Raw genomic sequence first — 23,663 nt, 5'->3', positions numbered from 1 at the left:
TTTCAAAGGCTTTAAAAACAGCTGTAGGTTATATCTGTTTGTTTTTAAGAAGCCCTAAATAAACAACTTTTCCCTACCTCCTTTGGTTGACAAGGTCTTTGTTATCTATCCAAATAGAGATAAGCACCCTTTGGGTAATTCAGCACAACTCTGTATTTCACTTTGTCTGGAAACAACCCACCCACATATATTTACAATAATGCATTAACTTCTGGTTTGAGTCATTAATACCCAACCTTACAAGTCAAATAGTAAATGCCCCCCAGATCTGACCCATGGGGAAATTCAAGAATGAATGTTGTCTTCTCAGCAAACACTTTGGCTTTGCCTGAGATGTTTACAAGTGTGATAAACATTTATTCTTTTTCTATATCTGCCACTACTGTGAGATTATTGATCAAATCACAGTTGAAAACGCTCTGCCAGGGAGCACGGAGAAGGATATATGTTGTTTCTGAAAAGTAATTGCTTCCTTTCCTCTGAACAATTCATTGTTTATCCAGGTTTGCTTTAAATTTGATTTTTTTAAGGTCTCAGTGCAAGTTATACTCCCTTACAAGATGCTCAGAAAATTAAGTACTTAAATTCTGTAATTTTCACTAACAGTAAACTCATATGATGCTGTTTCTGGTTAAGAAATGTTATTCTTTGTTACTCCTTTTGTATTAAGCTTAGAAAAGATTCAGTTTTTTTTCTTCTTTTTAGTATATTTGCAGGTAAATTTTATAGAATATCACGTGCTTTTTTCTACTTAAGTGAAACATTAGAGAAGCATTTAAAAATAAGTTTAAGTGCTATATGACCATTACAGGCTAAAAATAATGAGAAATATTTGTAGATAGGTAGATATGGAACATCCTGCTGTCTTCTGAAAGCCTGATTTTAAGCCCCATTTTGTACTGATTGAAAGCTGAAGGAAGTAATGAGGCACCCTCCCCTGCCCGCTTCCGAATAATTCTGGGCACTTCTAATTCTACTGAGGGTTCTATTAGACCAACTGCCTCAAAGGTGAAAGGAAAACAAAATTTTTACTGTACATCATCTAATTCTACACGATCTCCTAATCTACTAGTAGGCTAATTTTATTTCTATCCTAGCTGATAATTTTTGGTTGCAACCATTTTTCAAAACTACTAAAAATTTTACATTTCCAAATTAAGAAATGTAATCTCTCTGATAAATTTGGTCGTAATACTGTTTTATCTTTCTGAAAATGTAATTTCTAAATGCTTTCTATGATGTATGAACTATGCAAAAGTCCCAGAATCTATGAGATGAATCCCTTATTTCTTCTCTCTATAATTATATGCACAAAAGAGCATGCTTTATATAGAATCTAATCTTTCCTTTTAATTAGGTTCACCTAAAAAAGAAAGAAGAAAAAAAGAAACAGCGATAGCTCTCAGGCAGACAGTAGATGCTTGATGACCAATTTAGGAGCAGAAAGAGATTCTCAATCAATTTATATTACAGGAAATTTTTAATGCATGTGTAAATTAATCAGGGTAAGAAGAGATCACAGTCAGCCCTTCATTAAATACTTCTAAAGTCACTTTAAAAAGTGGGACATGCTGATGCTCATATCCCTTTGGCAGATCTCAAATTATTGCTCTATTCTGTGTTTTGGAATCATTAAGCCTCAAAAACAGCAAGTGGCCCAGCTACCAAATGTGCATTAATTCCAACCACCCGCTCTGTGGAGCCCAGCTTCTATATGTATAGCACAATGGACAAAATAGCTCTTCACCTGCAGACCCAATTCTATCTCCATGACAATGCCTTGGGGAAGGAACCCACAGACATGCACACATCACACCAAGCACAGAGAGCTGACGCTGGGACTCAATCTGGGGATGTAGTACACACAGACAGGAGGCAAAAGTCGGAGGAATGTCAGAAACTGGGAGGATCCCTGTGGGTCCTAGTAGTTCTCGTGAAATCTCAAGTGAAAAGAACTTTGTAACATTTTGTGGTATAAAAGACTAAATTTTAGAAATTTCGGATGAATGACTGGAGGTAGAGGATGAAAGAAAAGCAAATCTATGAATTTGGGAAGAACTAGGAAAAGTTCAGAAATAGGCAATCATGAACATGACTTAGAAAAAAACTGTGATGTCAAATAAACCCAGCAGTGTTTATTGCATATAGAATGAGTGATGTATGGAACATACTTCTTAGTACACGTAGATCTACTTTCAGTAGTATGCAATTCTGACTATCAATCAGATCCTTCCCCAACCCTAATAGATGCTACACATTCTATAATCATTTATACCATGCTTAAATGAAACCACATATTTCACACCCTTAAAAACTTGTTTCTGCCATAGAATATCAGGGAATAACCATTTTGAAGAGGAACCCATCCTATGAATTCAGGTAAAATGTGTGTTTCTGAGGAAATGGGAAGGATTTTACCAAAAGGTTTCTCAGTGTCCTCCTCTATCTTAATTTATCCTATAACTATAGGCAGTTACTAAGCACACCAGTAACCCCTTTCAGAATTTAATATCCTTAGCTTTATACCAGGCTCAGAAAACATAGAAGTCTGAGTTTCAAAAGGAAGTTTTTTTCCTCCCATATTCTAGCTTAAATTATTTCAACACAACAAATATGATGAGCAACTAAAAAAACTAAATTGTTTTAGCAACTTAAATTCTAAATTTGATAATTAAATTCACGTGAGAAATACACCACTGGTTCCTGAAATATTTGCTGAAAGAATTAATAAATTATTAGAAATTTAACACTGTCTAGCCTCTGGTGAGTTTGTAAAATTCTCTGTTAAAATCTTGAAGCCTAGAACTCTGGATGCTAGAACGAAAAGAAGCTATGCTATTAGAGGGTTTGAAAGACTGAATGTGTGCTAGAGTAGCATGCAATTGAATTTTTTTTTCCCATAATGATCACAACAGGGTATAGTTCATGGATAGATAGTTTACCAACATAGGATGCTGAAAATCTTGCTACTTATTTTAGAAGCACAGAACCTATTCAATTATGCTCTTGCAAAAGTAAACATATTCAGCCAACATCATAAGAGTTTGAAATTAAATTATTCAGGGAAAACTTTAGGAGAGAAAACGCATAAAAAGAAAAAATTCCCAGAACTTATATGAACAAACTCTTTTTCTTAAAAAGATGAGAAAGCACATTTAATGGTAAAAATTTAACAGAATCATTGAACGAGTAACTCAGAAATGCCACAAGCATAACAAAACTCATGTGTTTCCAAGGATTTTCATGTACTTCAACAGAACATACATAACACACACAGAATACAGTGAAAATGCCCCTTTAAATAGTAATGAATGGGCTGGTGCAGTGGCTCAAGCCTGTAATCCTAGCACTTTGGGAGGCTGAGGCAGGCAAATCACTTCAGTTCAGGAGTTTGAGACTAGCCTGGCCAACATGGAGAAACCCCATTTCTACAGAAAGAATACATAAAAATTAGCCAGGCGTGGTGGCGTATGCCTGTAGTCCCAGCTACTTGTGGGGCTGAGGTGAGAGGACTGCTTGAGCCCAGGAGGTCGAGGCTGCAATGAGCCAAGATGGTGCCACTGCCCTCTAGCCTGGGTGACACAGTGACACCCTGTCTCAAGAGAAAAAAAAAAATGTAATGGATGAAAAAAATAAAGAGTAATGGATGAGCGATGATACTTGTTCCATTTACATCAACAACAATGTAAAATAAGTGGTATAGTAGTGAGGAACACTCTGTCTCCCCAGGCACCTGCCTACAATTGACTGGCAACAATTTATCTGTTTGATTTCTGCCAAATATGTATCCAGTAATCTGAAGATTATCCTCTGAGATGACTGATCACTTTACAGGAAAATACCATTCCGGTGAAGGGGTTTCCTATACATTTGGATGAACAGGAAAAACACACACCCATCTCCCTCCCACATCCCACCATCTTCCCTAGACAAAAGCTCCTTTTGACAGCCTGAACAAAAATGCTTTGCTAACACACTTAAAACGGAGCATTTACAGAGTTAAAAGCTGAAAAGGCCTATCCTGGGAGATGGAGGGAAATTAGATACATTTCTGCATTTCTTTTGATACAAATTCAATTTTTTAAGAGCCTTTATCCTAGACACGACGTCACACTTTTTACGATAATAAAAATTTAAAATCACAGTACTGGATGATGTGGCTTCAAGAGTGGTCAGCAACTTTACAATTTTTCCAGGCAGCCTCATCTCATTATAGCAGATGGCATCATTCCAAAAGAAAATAAAAGAAAAAAATTAAATTGATTACTATGTCAACTTTGGCATTCATATGCCAAATTGTTTTTTGATAAGAGCTAAGTATTAGGTAGAAACTCAAGAAAAATTACTTTCTCAATTCCAAATTCTTGCTATAAGAATTTAAGTTCATAGATGCATATTTAAACAATCTGAGTATTTCCAAAATAACCAGCTTTTAAACTTTCCTTCTAAGGAGATCAATTTATTCCTCTACTAAGTACCTCGTTTCTTCCCTCAAATTACTCTATTTCATCTAACCTATTTGTCACATATGTAAAAACAGATATAATGTATAGTCAACTACCAGCAATACAGCTTTGGGTTTGAGTTGGGAGGTACAGAATTTCAGAAAATGTTAGGTTATTACAGTAGTGAGTCAGCTTGCAGTTTGAATCAGCAAGGATTGTATCTATCAAAACATCAGTATGGTTTACCTACTGCTCTCATTCAAGCCCCAAATGAAGACAAACAACTATCCAGACTTGGGATATGTCTCTTCATGAGAATCTTACCAAATGCATGCTGTTGGCTCTTTTAACTATCCTGTCCCTGAACTTTTAGTCCAGTGAAATATTTGGGAATTGATTGGATTGGTTTAGAGAAGTCGCAGGACAAAACTTGGGAAGACAATGTGCCAGAAAATGTCTGGTTCATCATACCTTCATTTGACTAGGTTTGCATTACATCGTTTTACAAAATAAATACTACCTTTCACCTGGAATAGTTCTCCATTACTGTTATATGTTTTGTGTGGCCCTAATCTTAACTTCCAATTCATACTCCTAATTAAGACGTAGACCTTTTCAGAGTTTTGCTAGAAATATATTAATTCCTACTTTTGGCCAAAATTCAAGGTTTAATATTAATCTTAAAATTAGCTTAAGAAAGTTCGGGGAAAGGATTTCCTATTTAATAAATGGTGCTGGGAAAACTGGCTAGCCATATGTAGAAAGCTGAAACTGGATCCTTTCTTACTCCTTGTACAAAAATTAATTCAAGATGGACTAAGACTTAAATGTTAGACCTAAAACCATAAAAACCCTAGAAGAAAACCTAGGCAATACCATTCAGGACATAGGCACGGGCAAGGACTTCATGTCTAAAACACCAAAAGCAATGGCAACAAAAGCCAAAATTGACCAATGGGATCTAATTAAACTAAAGAGCTTCTGCACAGCAAAAGAAACTACCATCAGAGTGAACAGGCAACTTACAGAAAGGGAGAAAATTTTTGCAATCTACTCATCTGACAAAGGGCTAATATCCAGAATCTACAAAGAACTCAAACAAATTTACAAGAAAAAAACAAACTCCATCAAAAAGTGGGCGAAGGATATGAACAGACACTTCTCAAAAGAAGATATTTATGCAGCCAACAGACACATGAAAAAATGCTCATCATTGGCCATCAGAAAAATGCAAATCAAAACCACAATGAGATACCATCTCACACCAGTTAGAAAAGTCAGGAAACAACAGGTGCTGGAGAGGATGTGGAGAAATAGGAACACTTTTACAGTGTTGGTGGGACTGTAAACTAGTTCAACCATTGTGGAAGACAGTGTGGCGATTCCTCAAGGGTCTAGAACTAGAAATACTATTTGACCCAGCCATCCCATTACTGGGTATATACCCAAAGGATTATAAATCCTGCTGCTATAAAGACACATGCATATGTATGTTTATTGTGGCACTATTCACAATAGCAAAGACTTGGAACCAACCCAAATGTCCATCAATGATAGACTGGATTAAGAAAATGTGGTACATATACATCATGGAATACTATGCAGCCATAAAAAAGAATGAGTTCATGTCCTCTGTAGGGACATGGATGCAGCTGGAAACCATCATTCTCAGCAAACTATCGCAAGGACAAAAAACCAAACACCGCATGTTCTCACTCATAGGTGGGAATTGAACAATGAGATCACTTGGACACAGGAAGGGGAACATCACACAGCGGGCTTGTTGTGGGGTGGGGGGATAGGGGAGGGACAGCATTAGGAGATATACCTAATGTAAATGATGAGTTAATGGGTGCAGCACACCAACATGGCACATGTATACATATGTAACAAACCTGCACATTGTGTACATGTACCCTAGAACTTAAAGTATAATTTAAAAACAAAAAAGGGGAAAAAAATAGAAAGCTCACTCCTTCGGGAACAATCTCTGTATGCAAAGGCTCTACACAATCCCATATTTGCCTTGATACTGGTCCTATCATTTTTGAGATAACCAAGTTTGTTAAGAAACATTCCACATAGATAATTTCATCATCATAAAGATATTCCATAGTTTCTTCCTATAGACATTTAAACGCACACAGTGCCAAGTTGCTCTGTCCTATCACTAGTTACATAAAGAAGGCAGGCAGTCTCAACTTTCCAGCTCTAAAGCATTCATATTAATGCATTTTGCTACTGATATGTCTAGCTGGAACAGATTCATAGGCTGAAGGTATTTTAGTTTAAAATCCAAAGACTGTTTTAAGAATGAACAAACTTAAGCCATGTAAGTGATAAAGGCTGGGTGCCACCAAGAGAGAGTGACCAGCTGTCTTAAGATAGGTAAGGAAAAAGGAAGTTGTTATTTGATTAGCTGAATTATTCTTTTTCATTATGAGTACCTTATAAAATTAAACAGCATGGGCTTGAGGTTACTTTACACTGAGCAGGACTCATTTTCTATTTTAATTGATTAATATGATTAATTAGAAGAAGAAATGGAGAATATTAAAAATCAGGCAAAATACATTTGTAACAAAAATAATATATTTTGAAAGGCATGAATAGTCTGAACATTTTATTAAATTACACATGAACTCATAATGAGAAACTGAACTGAAGGATACAAATCATCTCTCTCCATTAACAGTTGGTTCTTAGAGATCGCTGGGATCACACTTTAAAGCAGGGTATTAGATTCACAATTTAAATAATATCTTGGGCTGTTGCCAATAAGCCACATTTCAAATAAAGGTATCAGTTATGGAGAGTTCAACAAAGATTCCTTTTTCTTTCTTACTCTATAATCTCTCACGCTTCCAAATCCATAGCTATGGACTGCCCACAGGCTCAATGTTGTCCATAAACCTGTTTTGTTTGTTCCACATAATGTCTAAAATTTTTAGAGTTCTTTTCCGCCCCTAGCAGGGTTAGGCAATCTCTAGTTTATCATGGTCCCTTGCCTCCTTCAAGATTACTCCAACTCTCATTTGGCCAGTTTCTCCAATATTTAAGAAATGAGGAGAAGGTGTATGGTAGCAAGTAAGAGGTGGTGCTATCTTCATAAGTTGTGTCCAAAGCTGAGAAAGGCTTGACTTTCATCACAGGAGAACAGGGGGTGAGCAACCCGACCTGAATGGGAATTGAATGGAATGAGAATCAGTCCAGTACCTAACAATACAATTTGGCATACTAGTGAGGTAGTAAGTAGTTGTTGGGTTGAGGAATAAGTGAGGAAAGAAGAGAAACCCGGAATGGGGAAATGACATATGCAAAGGTCCTGGGGTGAGACAGAAAAGCTGAAATTGAAATAACAACAACAAAAACTCAGCTGGTGTAGCCTGAGCACAGAGGCTGCAGGGGAGAGCCTGGTGAGAAAAAGCTGAAGCAATAGGTAGGAGGGTAAGATAGAATAACCATGGTATATATAAGTAAAGCTTACCTCCTAAGTGTTATTAGTAATATAAACATTTACATCAACTCAGCCTTTATGATATTTGCATTTTAAAATCCATTTTTAAAAAGTTTCCATTTCCATCATGGAAACTTTCCAAGTGTACAACAGTAGATAGAATAGTGCCTATAATGAACCTCTATGTACCCTTTTCCCAGCTTTAACATAATTTTGCTTCATCCAGGTTCATCTTCTTTTTCCCCCTCTCATATTGTTTGGAAGAAAACCTTAGAAATCATATGTTCTCATCTATAGGATGTTTGTTTTTAATGTAACTTCCTACTATTGTGAAAAAGAAGTTTAAAATGAAATGTAAAGGTAGAGTGAAGTGGCTCTCACTAGGATCTGGAACAGCATAAGGATTTCCATATGGGCTTCTGATCCACAGCTCCTCTGATAATGGGCTTCTGGTCCACAGCACCTCCGATTCCCTGATTGCTCCAAGTTCCTTTCCTGCTAGACAACACTGGCAGCAGCTTCTACTGCTATTCACCTAAGGACTTCAGATCTTTGTTTCAGGCAGTTTTACCTGCCATGAATGGCAATGCAGTTCACACAATGAAAGGAGAATTCTTGGGTCTTCAGCTCTGTGCCTTTTGGTTTCCTGGATTTAATTCCAAATTCTATACTTTTATATATCGGCAATTTTGTTTATAGTTTTCTGCTTAGGATGGCCTAATCTTTTTAAAAACCAAAATTAATAAAAAAAAAAATAGGAATAGTAAGGAGTCAGCTTATGCTTTAAGTAGTGTTTACTTTCCACTTAAAGAAAGATATTAGTTTTACATGGTCCTGTTTGCTCATTTAGCGGACACTTACTATAGACTTGGGTTTGATACATACGTTAGTTTAAAATCCAAAGACTGTTTTAAGAATGAACAAACTAAGCCACGTAAGTGATGAAGGCTGGGTGCCATCAAGAGAGCAGTCAAGGTTTAAATAATATCCTGGACCTTTGCAATGTAGGAAGTCTACCTACGGGAATAAAGGTAAGCTTGGGAACTTCTAATTCTTATTAAGAAAAAAATACTTTCTCTCTTTTGAAACAAATAAAATTACAGGTAAAATCAAGTATCATAAGTTATTTAATAAATAGGCACCAAAAGTCCTCGCATTTTTGGTTGATAGAAATTCTTCCTAAAAAAGTCTTTCACTTCACCAGGAAAGTTAGTATTTTAATTTCATAAGTAGATTAATAGTTTCATCATACATTAAATGCCTAACTATGTGACAAGACCTTCTGAAAACTGCATACAAATTAGAGTAGAAGTTGTACTAAGAAGAATTTTAAATCTTCATAAAATGAACAGACTCTTCCGGTTCTTATTTGAACACCAAAAATAAAAAAGACCATCAAATAAACTAATTACTTGGAAAAAATATCATTTTTTAAAAGCCATAAGATAATTCATCTATTGGAAATTTTGTGAGGAGCTCGAGAAAAATTAACTTTCAAGGGTTTTCTTTAGAATATGCTACCTAAGTAAAATAAAGAGCTCAATTCCTCAGTCTTATTAGCTATGTATGGCTAATGGCTATCACACCGGACAGTACAGATACAGAATATTTTTATCATCACAGAAAGTCCTAATGAATAATGTTGCTTTAGAAGACACATTAAATTCATGCTGAAAACATTATAAAATTAGCCATGGTATTCTCACCATTTAAAAAAAAAAAAAAAATACATATACTCCTGAGAGTTATATCTAAAAGGTGGCATCTTTTTCTCCTTTAATAGTCAAACCAAAATTACTGTAGATAATTCAGTTTTTTCTGTTAAATACCAAATCAGAGCCAATATAAAAAACATATAAATTATTCTTCCCTGAAATATGATCAATTCACAAGAAACCGGAACAAAAACAAGGCTACAAAACAAACACTTTTCTCCATCCCCTCTCCCTTGGTCTATTACTAACTGTGATAACTGCAAATAAGTTAAAAAGAATTTCCTAAACCAAACATCCAATTAATATTCCCTATAGAACTTCCAACTATTTAATAACTTTATTTGCATTAAAGCACAACCATGCTTCTTCTGAATTTATAAGAATGTCCAATTTTTTTTATTAGAGTAGGGTCTATTAACTGCTGCAAAATTGTGATGATTATATATATATATATATATAAAAATACACACACACACACACACACACACACACATTTGCCTTCCATGAGGTCTTTCTTCTGAGGAAACTTACCTTTAAAAAACAAATTTATATTTTTTTCAAAGATGTACTTGCATGTTCAACTGATACCACTTAAACAATAAACTAAAAGCTTATGGGTTTAAACTTTGGCTTGCTTATAAATCTGAGACCTGAACCAACAATTTTATAAAAGCACTAATTTGGATTGGCTGAGAAGGTGGGCAAGGAAATGTCAATTTTACCTCAACTGGAGTGGTGCGTACATGCAGCAATGATCTCAATGAGCAGCAACGTGGTATGTTTATCATGAGATAATCACACCCCTAGAGGTTTAGAAGCACTCAGCTGAACCTTATGCCTCACAACACACTTGGGGTGTCATTATCTCATGATAACCATACTCCCTGTCAAGCCTTATTGCTTAATTAGGGGTTACGAAGGTGATAAGACTAAAAGAAATCGGATGAACAGTACCTAAGATGAATGATACCTTAATCAACTTAAATCTGGTGGCTGAAGGAGGCGTGATGAACAAACACATACAGTGAGTTACATGTTATTTTTAGAGAAATTTGTTAATAATAAATGAGGAGAAACCCAGTCTGCATTCCCAGATTATTTGAATTACATTTTCCAGGAGACATGATATTTACGATCAATAATTTAAATTGTGTTTTCACACAGTATGTAAAATGTTCAAGAAATTAATGATAACATGAAATTTAACTTTGACCTAAGATACCCAGCTTACGCATGACAGTGATTCATCATAATCCAAGCATAGGATTTAAGTATTAAGTCTGCAAGGGAGCTGATCAATAACACCCACACCATGTACAATTTTAACAAAGTAACCTGAAACCAGAGACAAAAAATAACGTGATATACTCTTTACTAATTTTTTCTATATTACACCTTAAGATAATCAAGCACAAAAGAAAAAAAAAAATCATAGCACCAAAATGCTTTAAAAGGCTATGCGCAAATACATAACTTTAGTTCTTTTGTTCTATAAGCAACTGCCGTATTTGTGGACAGAATATAGCTCCAGATATGGTGCACTTGAAGCTGCTTTCCAATTCACTGTGAAACATCAATTATCTTTATCAAATAACAGTATCTCATCTCAGTCCATTATCAAGATGGAGTCTTATTTTAGCTGGACTGCAGCCCTATCTGTATATCAGGGCTGGCCGCGGTGGCAGAGCGTGAGTGAAAGGCTGTAAGATAATCAATAATCATCATCAAATTGTGGTCGAAAGGTTGTGAGGATGGAAGTTTTTGATGAAACCTCACCTTTTTTTTTTTTTTTTTTGGTACAGATGATAAGGCTTAACCTTTGCAATACCTGATGATTATGTCTCAGTTAGAGGAAGCCTTGTGTACACTTTCAAGCGGTTCTAAATGTCCAAAGACATACTGAAATACTTAGGCTTAAGTGGAACACAAACCTCATGCTATCAAAAACCATCAGGTGGAAGGGCTCAAAACAATTGTGAACATGGTTATTGTAAACTTGATCCGCAACTCAGACACAGAGAATTCAAACTTACCTGACTTACTATGGCTGTTAAATCCCTGTGAGTAAAGGTCAGCTCTGGAAGAACAATGTTTGCATAACAATAGGTAAAACACACCCTGTGGTTTTCCCAAAGGTTACTGAACTGTTGCCTAAGCCTATGGACCTTGATTTTAAAAAGGCCTCTGCTTGAGACTTAGAGAGGTTTAATGGCATCTGCTCTCATCCTGTGTCTTAAAATGTCATGAATTTGGCATGAAAAATGATGAGAGGAGATTCAATTTTTTAATTCAATAGAACACCACTAATTTGGAGAGATGAGAAGTGGAATGCCTTTCCTTTTTTTTTTTTTTTTTTTCCCGTCATTGGGTTCTATTTACATCAAATGGACATAAACTGAAAGTAAATTAGCTGAGAAGCAGCTAGATTAAAATTAGGGACAACTTTGTTGTTTGGGGTTCTGTACATATCTGTCATACAGAGGCAGTCCACTAAGGCTATACTATATACCACCCCCCCCCCCGAAGCCATACTTCCAAAAGCTTTAATTTAAAGATCCTTATTTTATAATGGTTTGACATTTTTAAAAGCATACATTTAGAAAACTATATATGCTTCAAACATAAAACCTATCTTCTAAAGTATGATAAAACATGAAAACTAAATCCATAAGCCAGAACAAAGGAATTATCATTTCAAAATGTCAAAGTGTTGATAGTTTGATAATACGACAGTTTAAAAGCAAGATCCTTTTCTTAAATTGCAAAATTCACTGATATAAATGATCAAAATTTTAAACATATTAAAGTGGCGAGCTACTAATCCTTGAACATATCGCTATCAGTATTACAGTAGATGTTTTGGAAAGACTCTAGTTCAGGGAATTCATGAAGTTGAATATATACACACACACACACACACACACACACATATATGTATATATACACACACTAAGAAGCTGAAATTAGCTCTATTATAATTCCCAAAGACTGAATTTATTTAAAGTAGGTTTGCTAAAGAAAATTTTGTTCTAATGAAAACGCTCTAAACAACTTCAGCAAAAAGCAACCAATGACATTAACCTAACTTGTGACCTATCTTTCCTATAAAAATGTCCAACACAAATATAGAGTAATTGCCCCTTTTTGAGCTATATTGCCTTTCCTATAGTAATAGCAGTTAATATACATGAAAATATTTAAACTCTCTTCAAGAAATATGTACATTTATTCATTCTACCAACAGAAAAAGCCTGTTTCTTAGGATCTCTGAGCTCCTTTTGACATGCTATAATTTCCATCAGCACTTAGAGTACAATACCTGTTAACGCTAATTGTGGATTAGTAAATATATCAGAAATAATTTTTAAAAATAATATATTAATAAAATACATAAAACCTCCAACATAAAACAATATAAAACAAAAATACATGCTCAAGGAGACCCATTTTCCACTGATTAAAGCTTCAATTTAAAAAAAATCTTTCAAGGTAACTAAGAGGAAAGATTTTACTTGATTTCATGTACTTGATATAGAGAAGTTAAAATGTATCTTGGAAGACATTTTGAGAATAGCAAATTAGAAACATACTAATCAAATACAATCAGAAACTTCAATATCCCCCACCTTTTCCCCATTCACTATAACAAATACATAGCACAGTAACAAATCATAGCATAATCCTTGTGATATATTTTAAAATTTAGTTTTGAAAATACATGTTATAGCAACATGTCAAGCCTAATGTTAATCCAAAATATTCTTTTCCTTAGCCCATTATTTTAAAAGTATAACATTTATATTAATCATGCTAAATTTCATGTTGACAATATATGCAAAGCTAGCATTGGCTTTTTTAAGACAATAAAAATTTAACAGTGTGTGGAATCTTGCTATAGAAGTAGTTATTGAAACCATACAGGACAGAATCCTAAAACTGCTACAACACTTTACCCCACATACAATAAATGTTCTCCAGAAAAACTGTGGTGTTCTAAGGCTGAATCAGTTGGCTCCCAGAGCTGAGTAGCAATAAGATAGTATGTTTTATTATGAGTGTCATGGAGACGGTGTGAAAAATCAAGAGCCACAGGCAGTCAGCAGCAATGGGTCAATAATGCTCCCAGAGACATTGTGTAGATAATCAACAACAAGGCCCGAGGTTCTCTCGGCATTGCACACAGCTGAAGGGCAAATCAATACAGCCAGGGAAGGGCACTGCCCTGTTCCACTTCCCACAGTACACTGTGGCTGCTATAGGAAAACACCCCCAAAATGAAAATAAAGGAAACTGGTTGTGCAACTAGCAATCACAAATTCATCCTTCAAAGAGGTTTCCAAAAAATCCAAACACAATTCAATATAAAGTCTGCCTAAAAATGAACCCAGGGGAAGGTTTCATTTAAAAAGTGCTGCATAAATAGTGATTAAGACATAATGACTTAAATACAAAAAGGGCAAACATGGTCTTATGAAGTATTCTAGTTTATAATATTAAAATCAAAGTTTAACCAAATTTTTTTGTGAGTAAAACATTCCAGCTTGGGAGATTTTACTTTGCTAACTTTGGTGTCTAGTACTGCCAGTGCTCAAACAGATCATGCTCATGTTTACCATTTACTTATAGTAAATAAGAACTATACCCATGCTACATTTTAGAAAGTGTGAATTATATTTGAATAACTTTGTTTCCGAAAAAGGAACATAACATTTAAATGTATTCTATTGGTTCTCAGGACATTTTGCCAGCAATTTTTGTAACTGACACCTTGTTGAATATATGATGCTAATATTTCATACATTTCAGTAAAAATGTATGGGTAGGAATATGTTGATTTATTATTTCTCAAGAAAAAGGTGATTCATCACATCCATCATTCTGTTAATGATTAGGTGTTATTTCTAAGTTCCTATGTAAAGCCATCTTTCTTGAAACATGAAGAAAAGGTGCCGGAAGAAAATAGGACACTGAACATTTTTAAGGTTTATTTCTTATTTTTCACAATTAAAATTTCTTTTTTTCAAACAGATAAAATAATATCTTTAAGCATTAAAACGTGCCCTACCTCAAGGCTGTGATAACTGTAAACATTCTTCAAACATCATAGGAAGAAGTGTAATATGTTCCTATTGTTATAATATTTAAAAAAAGATTAAAAAAGAAAAAACTGCAGTTGTATAAAATGGTATGTAAGAGAATTTAGGAAACAAATCACTAATCCTTTATAGCATTTTAATTGTATTTTAAAGGAATGCTATTTGTTTATTCTAGTGATAAGAGACTATCTTGTTTCTTTTTTTCACTGACAATTATTTGCAGCTATTGAGGATAACAGTTCTATATTGTTTAGTAAGATGCTACCACAAGAATGCTTCAAAATTATACTTATTCTGGGGACACATTTTTTGACTGGTAAGAAGATGAATCAAAAAATAATTTCTTTGTTGATGGTTACGTTTTACTGTTAGGAAACTGACAGGGAGTTTATTTCTCTCTCTGTGCGTGTGTGTGTGTGTGTGTGTGTTTATTGAAATATGATGTCTATAAAGTAAACCTAGACTTTAGGAGAGAAACTGAGTATAAATTGTCCACTCTGGACTCTACATTTGTGACTGGTAGGTTGGTGCAATATAGTTAGAAGCAGGTTTCCATTTTTGAAAAGTTAGATTATCTAGTCACCATGACAACAAAACTGAAGTACTATAGCAAGCCACAGACAAATTACTGCCTTTAAAATAGGAAAGGTGGCTTCTTAAAGTAGTTTGAAGCTTGTAAATATTTACTTCACTAAAACGCCACTTTTAGTAACAATCTAAAGGTATTTGGTAAAAAAAAGGAACCATTTCATTATCAAATAAGACGGTTCAGACTGAAATGCTGCTAACAATGAGAAGTCTGAAATGAAAAGCAAGAGTATACGCAGTCTTTAAAAAGCAGTTCTCCTCTGGGACCCCTTGTTGTCCCTTCACATCTACCTATTATTAGAGAATTTGTGTTGACCTATTTAATTTTAGACCTTCCACCTCTTTGTCAAATCTGGTTGAGATCAGCTTGCCTAAGTCCTGCTGTTGTCCTGCAGCTGAGGCGTGTGTGATATGACAGCTGGTTGATTTGCATATTTTTCTCTTATTGGCTGAGGAAGCTGCCGAGGCAGTGAAATACTCCAAGACAGACGTAGATTTTAGATGCTTCCTCATTTTGAAAACTAGGAACATTTCTACGTGTTTGGAGAGCATTTGCTGAACCTCAGACACTATATGTTACGATGGTGCTTTATTTCCACCTAACATGAGCAGAAGTTAAGAATAATTTAGAATGTACTCCTATGGACATAATGCTAGCAGGTTAAAAACTCCTCAATTCTAATTGTGTTTAGAGGCTTTGGTATTTGGTGGGATTTTTTTAAGTCCCATAACCACATGATCAATCCAGGTGATTTAAAATCAATGCCAAACCCAGACAAAGGCTGTGGTAAACAGCTCTCTATCTGCTTCACGGAAAAAGGTGAAAATTCAGAAAGAAGCCCTTCTTTCAGTGAGGTGCCTAAACCATGTGAAAATAGCTCAAGCTCATAAGCCTTCTTGTATTTCCTTGATGAAAATTTTCCTTGATGAAAATTCCAAAACTGACTCTACACCCCCCCAAAATGAAGAAAAGGCCTCTAACAATTGTGGGGATCAATTCTGATACCTTTGCTAATATGAAAAGAAAGCCTTTGTTGTGAAACGAATAATGTTCCGTCCTTGGCAAAACAGATATGCTCATTAATCCTGTTAGCACAATGTCTTTTAAGAATAGTCAGAAGCTGGTGCCTTTGAAATCCACCAAATTTTAAAGTAATGCATGTCTTTGAAATCCCTGGACAAGTGGCCCTTTTAAAGTCAGACATGGGCCTCTGGCACAAACCTAGGATTTCAGGTTTGTCTCAATGATCCCCCTTCATTACTTTCATCAGCACAGACTTAGTGCCCTTTGGATTTTGGGGGTTAACATTAAATTGATATTAAAATGGTTCAGAATAACAGTGTTAACATTGATCAGTATACAATGTGCAGGAGTATTTTTTTTTCATGGCATATCCAAAATAATATCTTTCACATCTGTTTTTAAACCCTTTCCTATCACTCAGGGTTTTACCTTGGTAAACCACGGGTCAGTTGTTCTCCTGCAGTAGTGAAATACCCTGCAGAACCTGTAACAACAGACATCTTAAAAAGCAAAACTCTCTTCTGTCTCTCCTCTTACTTTTCAAGCCAAGAGGGTCTCAACTGGCCTGCCTTCCCACTTAGTCCACTGCTGCCAGGCCTTTACCTCACTACTGCACAGAGCTTGCTTTTGTAAAGTCACCAGTGAGCTTCTGTTGCCAAATCTGATGGACTTCTCATAATTTTTGTCTTTCTTGGCCTTTTGGCAGCATTTTTTCCAGGAGACACTCCTCTTTGAGTATCTGTGGCACCACCATGTTCTGACTTTCCTCATGCCCTCAAACCATCCATTCTCCCACTTTTGCCAGATGCATCTCTCCATCTTCTCTCTAAACACTGAAGTTTTTCCGGGCTTTGTCCCAGCCCTATTTTCTTCTCACTCTACATTTATCTGTTGCCATGGCTCTAAATACATCAACAAGCCGATGATACCTAAATTTTTATGTCGACCACAGACATGCCTGTGCTCCAGAGCCATGCATATAGCTAAAGACTTGGTATCTCCACATGTATATAGCTGAATACTTGTTAGGTATCTCAGAGCTAACATCAGAAACTGAACTATTAATTTTCTTCTACTCTTTATTCCACAAATTGCTCCTCTTCCAATGTTTCCCATCTATTCAGTTCCTCATGCCAAAAACTGGGAATTATCCTCAAAACTTCATTCTCTCTTAATAACCATACCAAAGTCATCACAAGTTCAGTCAATTTTACCTTTAGACTTTATCTTAAATTGGTTCATCTCTCTCCCAATTTTCACTGTCTCCATAACGGTCTAGGCTACTGTCATCTCTAACCTGGAGTACTTCTGGAATAGCCTGAAACTAGTCTCCCCATTTTACTTTTGTCTTGCTGAATCCATTCCCCACACAGCAGCGAAAATGATCTTTTCAAATGAGCAGATCAGATAATGTCACTTGCTCAGAACCCTTCATGATTTCTCACTGCACTGAGGATAATATCAAAATTCCTCATCCTGACTGGCGAGGGCCTCTGGTGAGATGGGTGTGGCCCATCTATCTGTCTTGTGTCAGGTTCCCTTTCCTCCCATTCACTCCATTCAGTTCAAGGACCCTAAGATCTTTCTTACCTCAGGGCCTTTGCACATGCTCTTCTCTGTCATCCACTTGATGTCTCTGTAACCCTGACTCATTACACATAGCTTTGAGTTAAATGTCACTTTCTTACAAAGGTTGGACATCATCCTTTTTAATTCTCCCTGTTTTATGCTTCTTCGCCACACTTTACACTTTTCTTCATAGTATTTATCGCAAAATGTAATAATGTGTTTAATTGAGTAACTATTTGCTTAACTTCTTTAGCCTATCATGGAGCTAGTCAGCACTACCTGTCTTGCTAACCATTCTACATTACTGCCTGACATAGAACCCAGCACACACGCCTACTCACTAACATGTGTTAAATGAATGAGTGGATGAACTGACTCAGCCTTGTAAAATCACACTCTGTAGGTCTTAGGCTTCTACACACGGCTCCACACCACTGCCAGAGCTTCTGGTATGCAGATGCAATCTGGGGGTGCTAGCCATAGCTTGTAGATGGGGATCAACAGTCCCTTTGCAGGGGCTGTTCTAAGAAGCCCCTTTGCATTAAAAATATGGCTGAGGGAAAGGATAGCTCAGAATTCCCAAACATTCTGAGTCTCTAAAATGGAAGCACCCAGGAACCAACCTGAACCTCCTCTATGTCTCACCATGACCTAAAGCCAGAAAAGAGCTCTCTGGCAGAGCCTACCGTGCGTCCCTACTTTGGCTCTGGAGCACATGGAATGGCCATTGTGGGTGGAGGACACTTAGAGGAGAGCTCAGACTGGTCTGTGGCTTTGGCAGAAAAAGGCTATGGCTGCTGGTTAAGGAAGTGTCTCTGGTTGCTCCACCAGAAAACCGTGGTGCATAGTTTCCTTTAGTACATCATTAAGGATATAGTAACAAACTAAATGCTCAGTATTTTCCCAAAATATAGAAATGGCTAATATCTTGGTAATTTCACCGGATTTACCACTCGGGAAAGTAAGGCAGCTAAAAGTGTTCTTCTAATTATCTCCATAGAGGAGACTAGTTTCCTCATAATAATTAAATAGAAATATAGTACTTCGATAGTGTGCAGAACTAGCCTAGTAGCTAGTAGGCAGTAACTACTATTTGTTACATTTAGAAATTATTTGATGGATGCTACAGCAAAAGAAAAGAGTCTACCAAATTGTGAGAGAGATCTAGAGATAGGGGCATCCTGAATTCTGTGTTGATCTGAGTAGTTGGAGAAAACGTCCCTGTTCAGGGCAAAGCTACAAAGGGTTAACAAGATATTGGTGACTTCCTTAAGCACATTTTCTATTAGTGATTTTATCAGATAGAGGCTCCCTCCTGTTGTAATTTGAAGAACCGAAAAGACATCAAAAAGGGCACTGCCGAGAGAAAAGGAGGCTCTATGTGTCTTCAACAGTAGGGACTTAAAATTCTGGCTGGGTAGTTTAGCATAACATCACAGGAAAATTCTCAAACATAACACAAAAATCTAGGGATCCTAGCCCTAACTCAGCTCAGGACAGTCACAGAAATTTCTGGGTAGAAGGAATAACTAAAACCTTATTAACTAAAATGTTACGATTTCAGATAATATTTCAAAGCAAATATAGTAGTATATAGACTGCAAATATCTATACTTACACATATTAATAACCTATATATAGCCCAAAATCATTGTTTGTGGGAATATCACGGGTTTTTCCCTTCTAAACCTTTCTTTAATCCTGTTGCTACATTGCCTTTTCAATAATAATAACAAAATCAAATTCCACTCATCTTAAAGTTCCATTTCAGCCTGTATGATTCTAGATCTAAAGTAAATGACTTTTCCTTATTTTTAAATTATTTGATCTTATAGGCCTTGGGGACTTAAATATTAATTCACATATTATTTGTTCCTCATACAGTATGTTATTTTATTCCGTAAACTCAGAGTTTCCAATCCAGCCTGCTTTAGAATTACATACGGGAATGGTATGAAAATGTAGATACCTGTGTCCCTGAAAGATTCTGAATGAAAGAACTCTGGAGGTCTGAGGCAGGAGGAGTTTATTTTGAAACTTCCTACATGATTCTGATATGTCACTTGGTTTGGAAAGAACAATGCTCAATGGCGATGCCCAGTGATTTTATATAAAAGGAACTCCTAGACAAATGGAAACATCCATGGAGAACTAAACACACATATATCATCATATAAAGGAGATACTGAGTTTGTATTACAATTAATGATTATTTCTCCTCGAATGGGCTTTATAATTTTCAAAAGCCCTTTCACATACCTACTTCTAGAAGGCATCTCACTTTTCTCATCTCTCTCTCTCTTTTTTTGTAAAAATAAGGATGTTGGATGAAACCATTTCCTTTAGCCTAAAAAACAGTATTGTGTCTGATATATAGTAGCACTCAACAAATGTTTCTTAAATCAATGAATGCATGCATGGTTACCTCACTCAAAGCCATGCAGAGTACACTGCGGGGCACTGACAGGTTTTTAAAAAAATTGTCTTATACCTAATAAACTTGGGCTCAGAGAATTTAAACAACAAACAGCAACTGGGTATACAAGTAAATTTTCGGACTCCTCATTTGATTCTCTTTCTTTGAGGCAGGCATTCTTGCTGACATTTGTGGATTAGGCTGTGTTGGGTGAAGGACAGTCCACATGCCTGCATTTTGTATTCATACCACTACCAATGAATGACAAACTGCTGTATAGGTATAATGGCATGTAAGTTGTTGCCTTCTTCTTTAACCTCTGTCTACAGTAGAGGCAGTAATTCCAGAGGCTTGATATACGTGTCTACAAGTAATAAATCTGTGTGAGTTATGGCTGTGTCCTTGTAGATTTACAACTATAAGTTTTAATTCATCTCTGACAACACATTTACATAAATTACAGCAACATAGTAACAATGCCATATTGCTGGGACTTTCACCCAGAGAAACTCAGGAGGCTTTAAGCAGCTGGCTTTCTTACTACTATAAAGGCTACTCTCAGTATGTATGATATAGAAGCATTTTACTTGGTGTGGTGACCATTATATAGATGTTTTCTTGCTCTTGTCATTCCTTTGAAAGTAAACTACGTTTTCAATACCTTTCTCTGCATTAATGAATATTCTAGATTAAGATGATACTTTAAAGGAGGAGCAGAATTTCTTAACTAGTTAAACATTCAAAGCAATGAATGCAAATTATTTCCAACCACCTACTTTGTCTACAAGCTGCTTAACAGCTCACTCTAAAGCAGGAACAGAGATCAGCTGAGCTGGGAGGCATGTGGGACACTAAGGTTTGCAAGGCCAGCCTCTCCTCTCCGTGCAATGAAGCCGTGGGGAAGCGGGCCTTGGCCTCTGTGCAGGACGTCAGAATGGATCAGAGCCGAATCTTCCAAGGCTTATCCTGCACTTTAACATCCCAGCTCACAGTTTCAGTAGGAATAAAGGGGACAGCTGAGACCTTTTAAAGTAACTTTACAATTAATGGCTAGTTACTTTTTTAATTTTTTTGAGACGGCATCTCGCTCTGTCATCCAGGTTGGAGTGCAGTGGCGCGATCTCGGCTCACTGCAAGCTCTGCCTCCCAGGTTCACGCCATTCTCCTGCCTCAGCCTCCCAAGTAGCTGGGACTACAGGCGCCCGCCACCACATCCGGCTAATTTTTTGTATTTTTAGTAGAGATGGGGTTATTTTAACATATTTCCTATTGGCAAGAGGTTTGTTCTTAGACCAAGGCAAAAATTCTCTTTCAAATTAACTGCACTGCCCTTTAAAGATGATTATTAATCAACCCACCATCACGATTTATTGAGTGGTTAAAATATACCAGTCATGAATCTAAATATCTTACATACATTGGCTTGATTAATCTTCAAGAGGACCTAAAATCATTCAGGCAAAGAAGCTGGTTTAAAGAGAGCAAGTCACTTGTTCTGGGTCTCAAGGACAGTAAGCGAAAGGGCATCTACCCAAACCCAGATCTATTCCAAAGCCTCTGCCATCAACTGTTATGTTCCTGTTGACTTGTCTCAGAATACTCCAGGGCAGATGTCAGCAAGTTTTCTTGGAAGGGCAAATGTTGGTTGCCTCCCTTGTGCTCAGGGAAGGGTGAGGCCCTCTCCTCTCTCAGGAATGAATCTCAGTCAATCACGAAAATTCCATTTTCATTCCAGCAACAGGTTTTTGAATGGGTAAGTGATACGATTTTGGTCAACAAGACAAGAGAAGGGGATTTTCTCAAAGGGTGTATTTGTTTTACAATTCTCCTTTCTGCCTCAGGATGGTATCCTCTGCATAGGTTGCTGGCTCAGTGGCAGCCATCTTGTACCCTGAGGCAGTCCTGCCAAAGAGGCTGGGATGCTGAATAAGCAAAACAGAGTTTCCTGATAGACTAAGGTTTCTGAGGATACCACTGAGTTGCTCATCATACTACCTACCTCTGGATGCTTTGTTGTATGAAATAATAAATTAATTTACAGCCTTTTTGTGGCTATTACTTTGCAGATGAAATATCTAATTATTAAATCTAACAATTCTACAATTCTTTTCTTTTAAAAATTCCTGCCCATACCTAAGCTAAATCTTCCCGTTGTCTCATGTCTGTCTTTCCCATCAGTTTGTAGCACATCCTTTTTCTCACTGTTCTCAGAAAAAAAAGCTTTTGCTTCTGCATTATAGTATCAATTTCTATTTTTACTTAGTGTATATATTTAACATGCTGTATTTTAAGGTTCATCAAAATCTGCTTGCTATTTGTCATGATTCTTATTCCTTTTCTTCACCCAGCCACCAGTGATGTCAATCAAGCCCTGACCGACTGTGCTGGCATCATTCCCAAAGCTTCCAGGAGCAAACCTTCTTCAATTCAACCTCAGCAGTGTGGACAGCGACCTTCCAAAATTGAAGATCTGATTTTGTTGCTTCCCTGCTTCAAAGTCTTCAAGTGATTTCTCTGAGCGCAACACCAGGCATTCAGCAGAGTACTGATTTATGCACTCAACTTCTGAAATCAGTCACTAACAATTAAAAATTGGGAGATTTTAAAATAAAAATCCAGATTTTCAGCTTATCTTGAAAACTCTGAAGATCAGGCAACACTAGGTCCACACTTTCACCTGGCACCAAGTGATGGGATCTGAGGCACATCTGATTCCTCTACATAGAGCATGTGCCCTCTGGTTTGCCACAGTCTCCACTCCTCTCAATTCCAATACTGAAGCAGAATATCAGTTGGCTTTTTGTTCAAGGCTTTACCTGTTGTTTTACAGATGGTAGAATTAAAAAGGAAAATATTTCTTGGATGGTACTATCAAAACTGGAAAAATAAAAACAAAGAGGGCTGATCTTTTATTAATTTATGCCACCTTCTTCGTCTCTGCAGGCATTGGTGTTTGTCACTGCTGACTCATGAGACTCCAGACTATAAAGCAATCTGTCCAGGGGAGGCTTTCCATAATCTCATCCCTCCTAACCATTAGGCTTGTCCGCCTCCTCCTCTATCACACTTTCACATTCCTTTGCAACCTTTGCTTCAGGCATAACAAAAACCTTAGTCCCTGGAATGCACCATCAGCTAAATGATTCTCTGTGCTTCTGTTGATGCTTCATCCTCTCCCTGACAAGTTTTCTTTTCCCATGTCTGCCCACAGAACACCTACTCAGGGGTCAACTCAAATATCACTTTCCCCCACTCCCCCCGAGATGGAGTCTTGCTCTGTGGCCCAGGCTGGAGTGCAGTAGCGTGATCTCGGCTCACTGCAACTTCTGCCTCCTGGGTTCAAGTGATTCTCC

At 36.6% G+C, this 23,663-nt stretch overlaps 1 protein-coding gene across 5 annotated transcripts in view; it reads right to left on the bottom strand.

Annotated features, from left to right (window-relative positions):
- Positions 1-23,663, bottom strand: part of WDR7 (WD repeat domain 7) — a 405,254-nt gene that overhangs the window by 31,824 nt on the left and 349,767 nt on the right. Inside the window, exon 27 of one of the 5 annotated variants that reach the window (XM_009192787.4) lies at positions 7,039-7,622. The exons of the other annotated variants lie outside the window; for them this stretch is intronic. Within the exon in view, the coding sequence (XP_009191051.1) occupies positions 7,440-7,622 (183 nt within the window). The 3' untranslated portion in view covers positions 7,039-7,439. Of the gene's footprint in view, positions 1-7,038; positions 7,623-23,663 lie in introns of those variants that run through there. 5 annotated transcript variants of the gene reach the window in all.

The sequence above is a fragment of the Papio anubis genome, chromosome 19 (genome assembly GCF_008728515.1).
Source record: "Papio anubis isolate 15944 chromosome 19, Panubis1.0, whole genome shotgun sequence".
Taxonomy (NCBI): Eukaryota; Metazoa; Chordata; class Mammalia; order Primates; family Cercopithecidae; genus Papio; species Papio anubis.
Note: the sequence above shows the minus strand (reverse complement) of the source record. Positions and strands in the feature narration are given on the sequence as shown.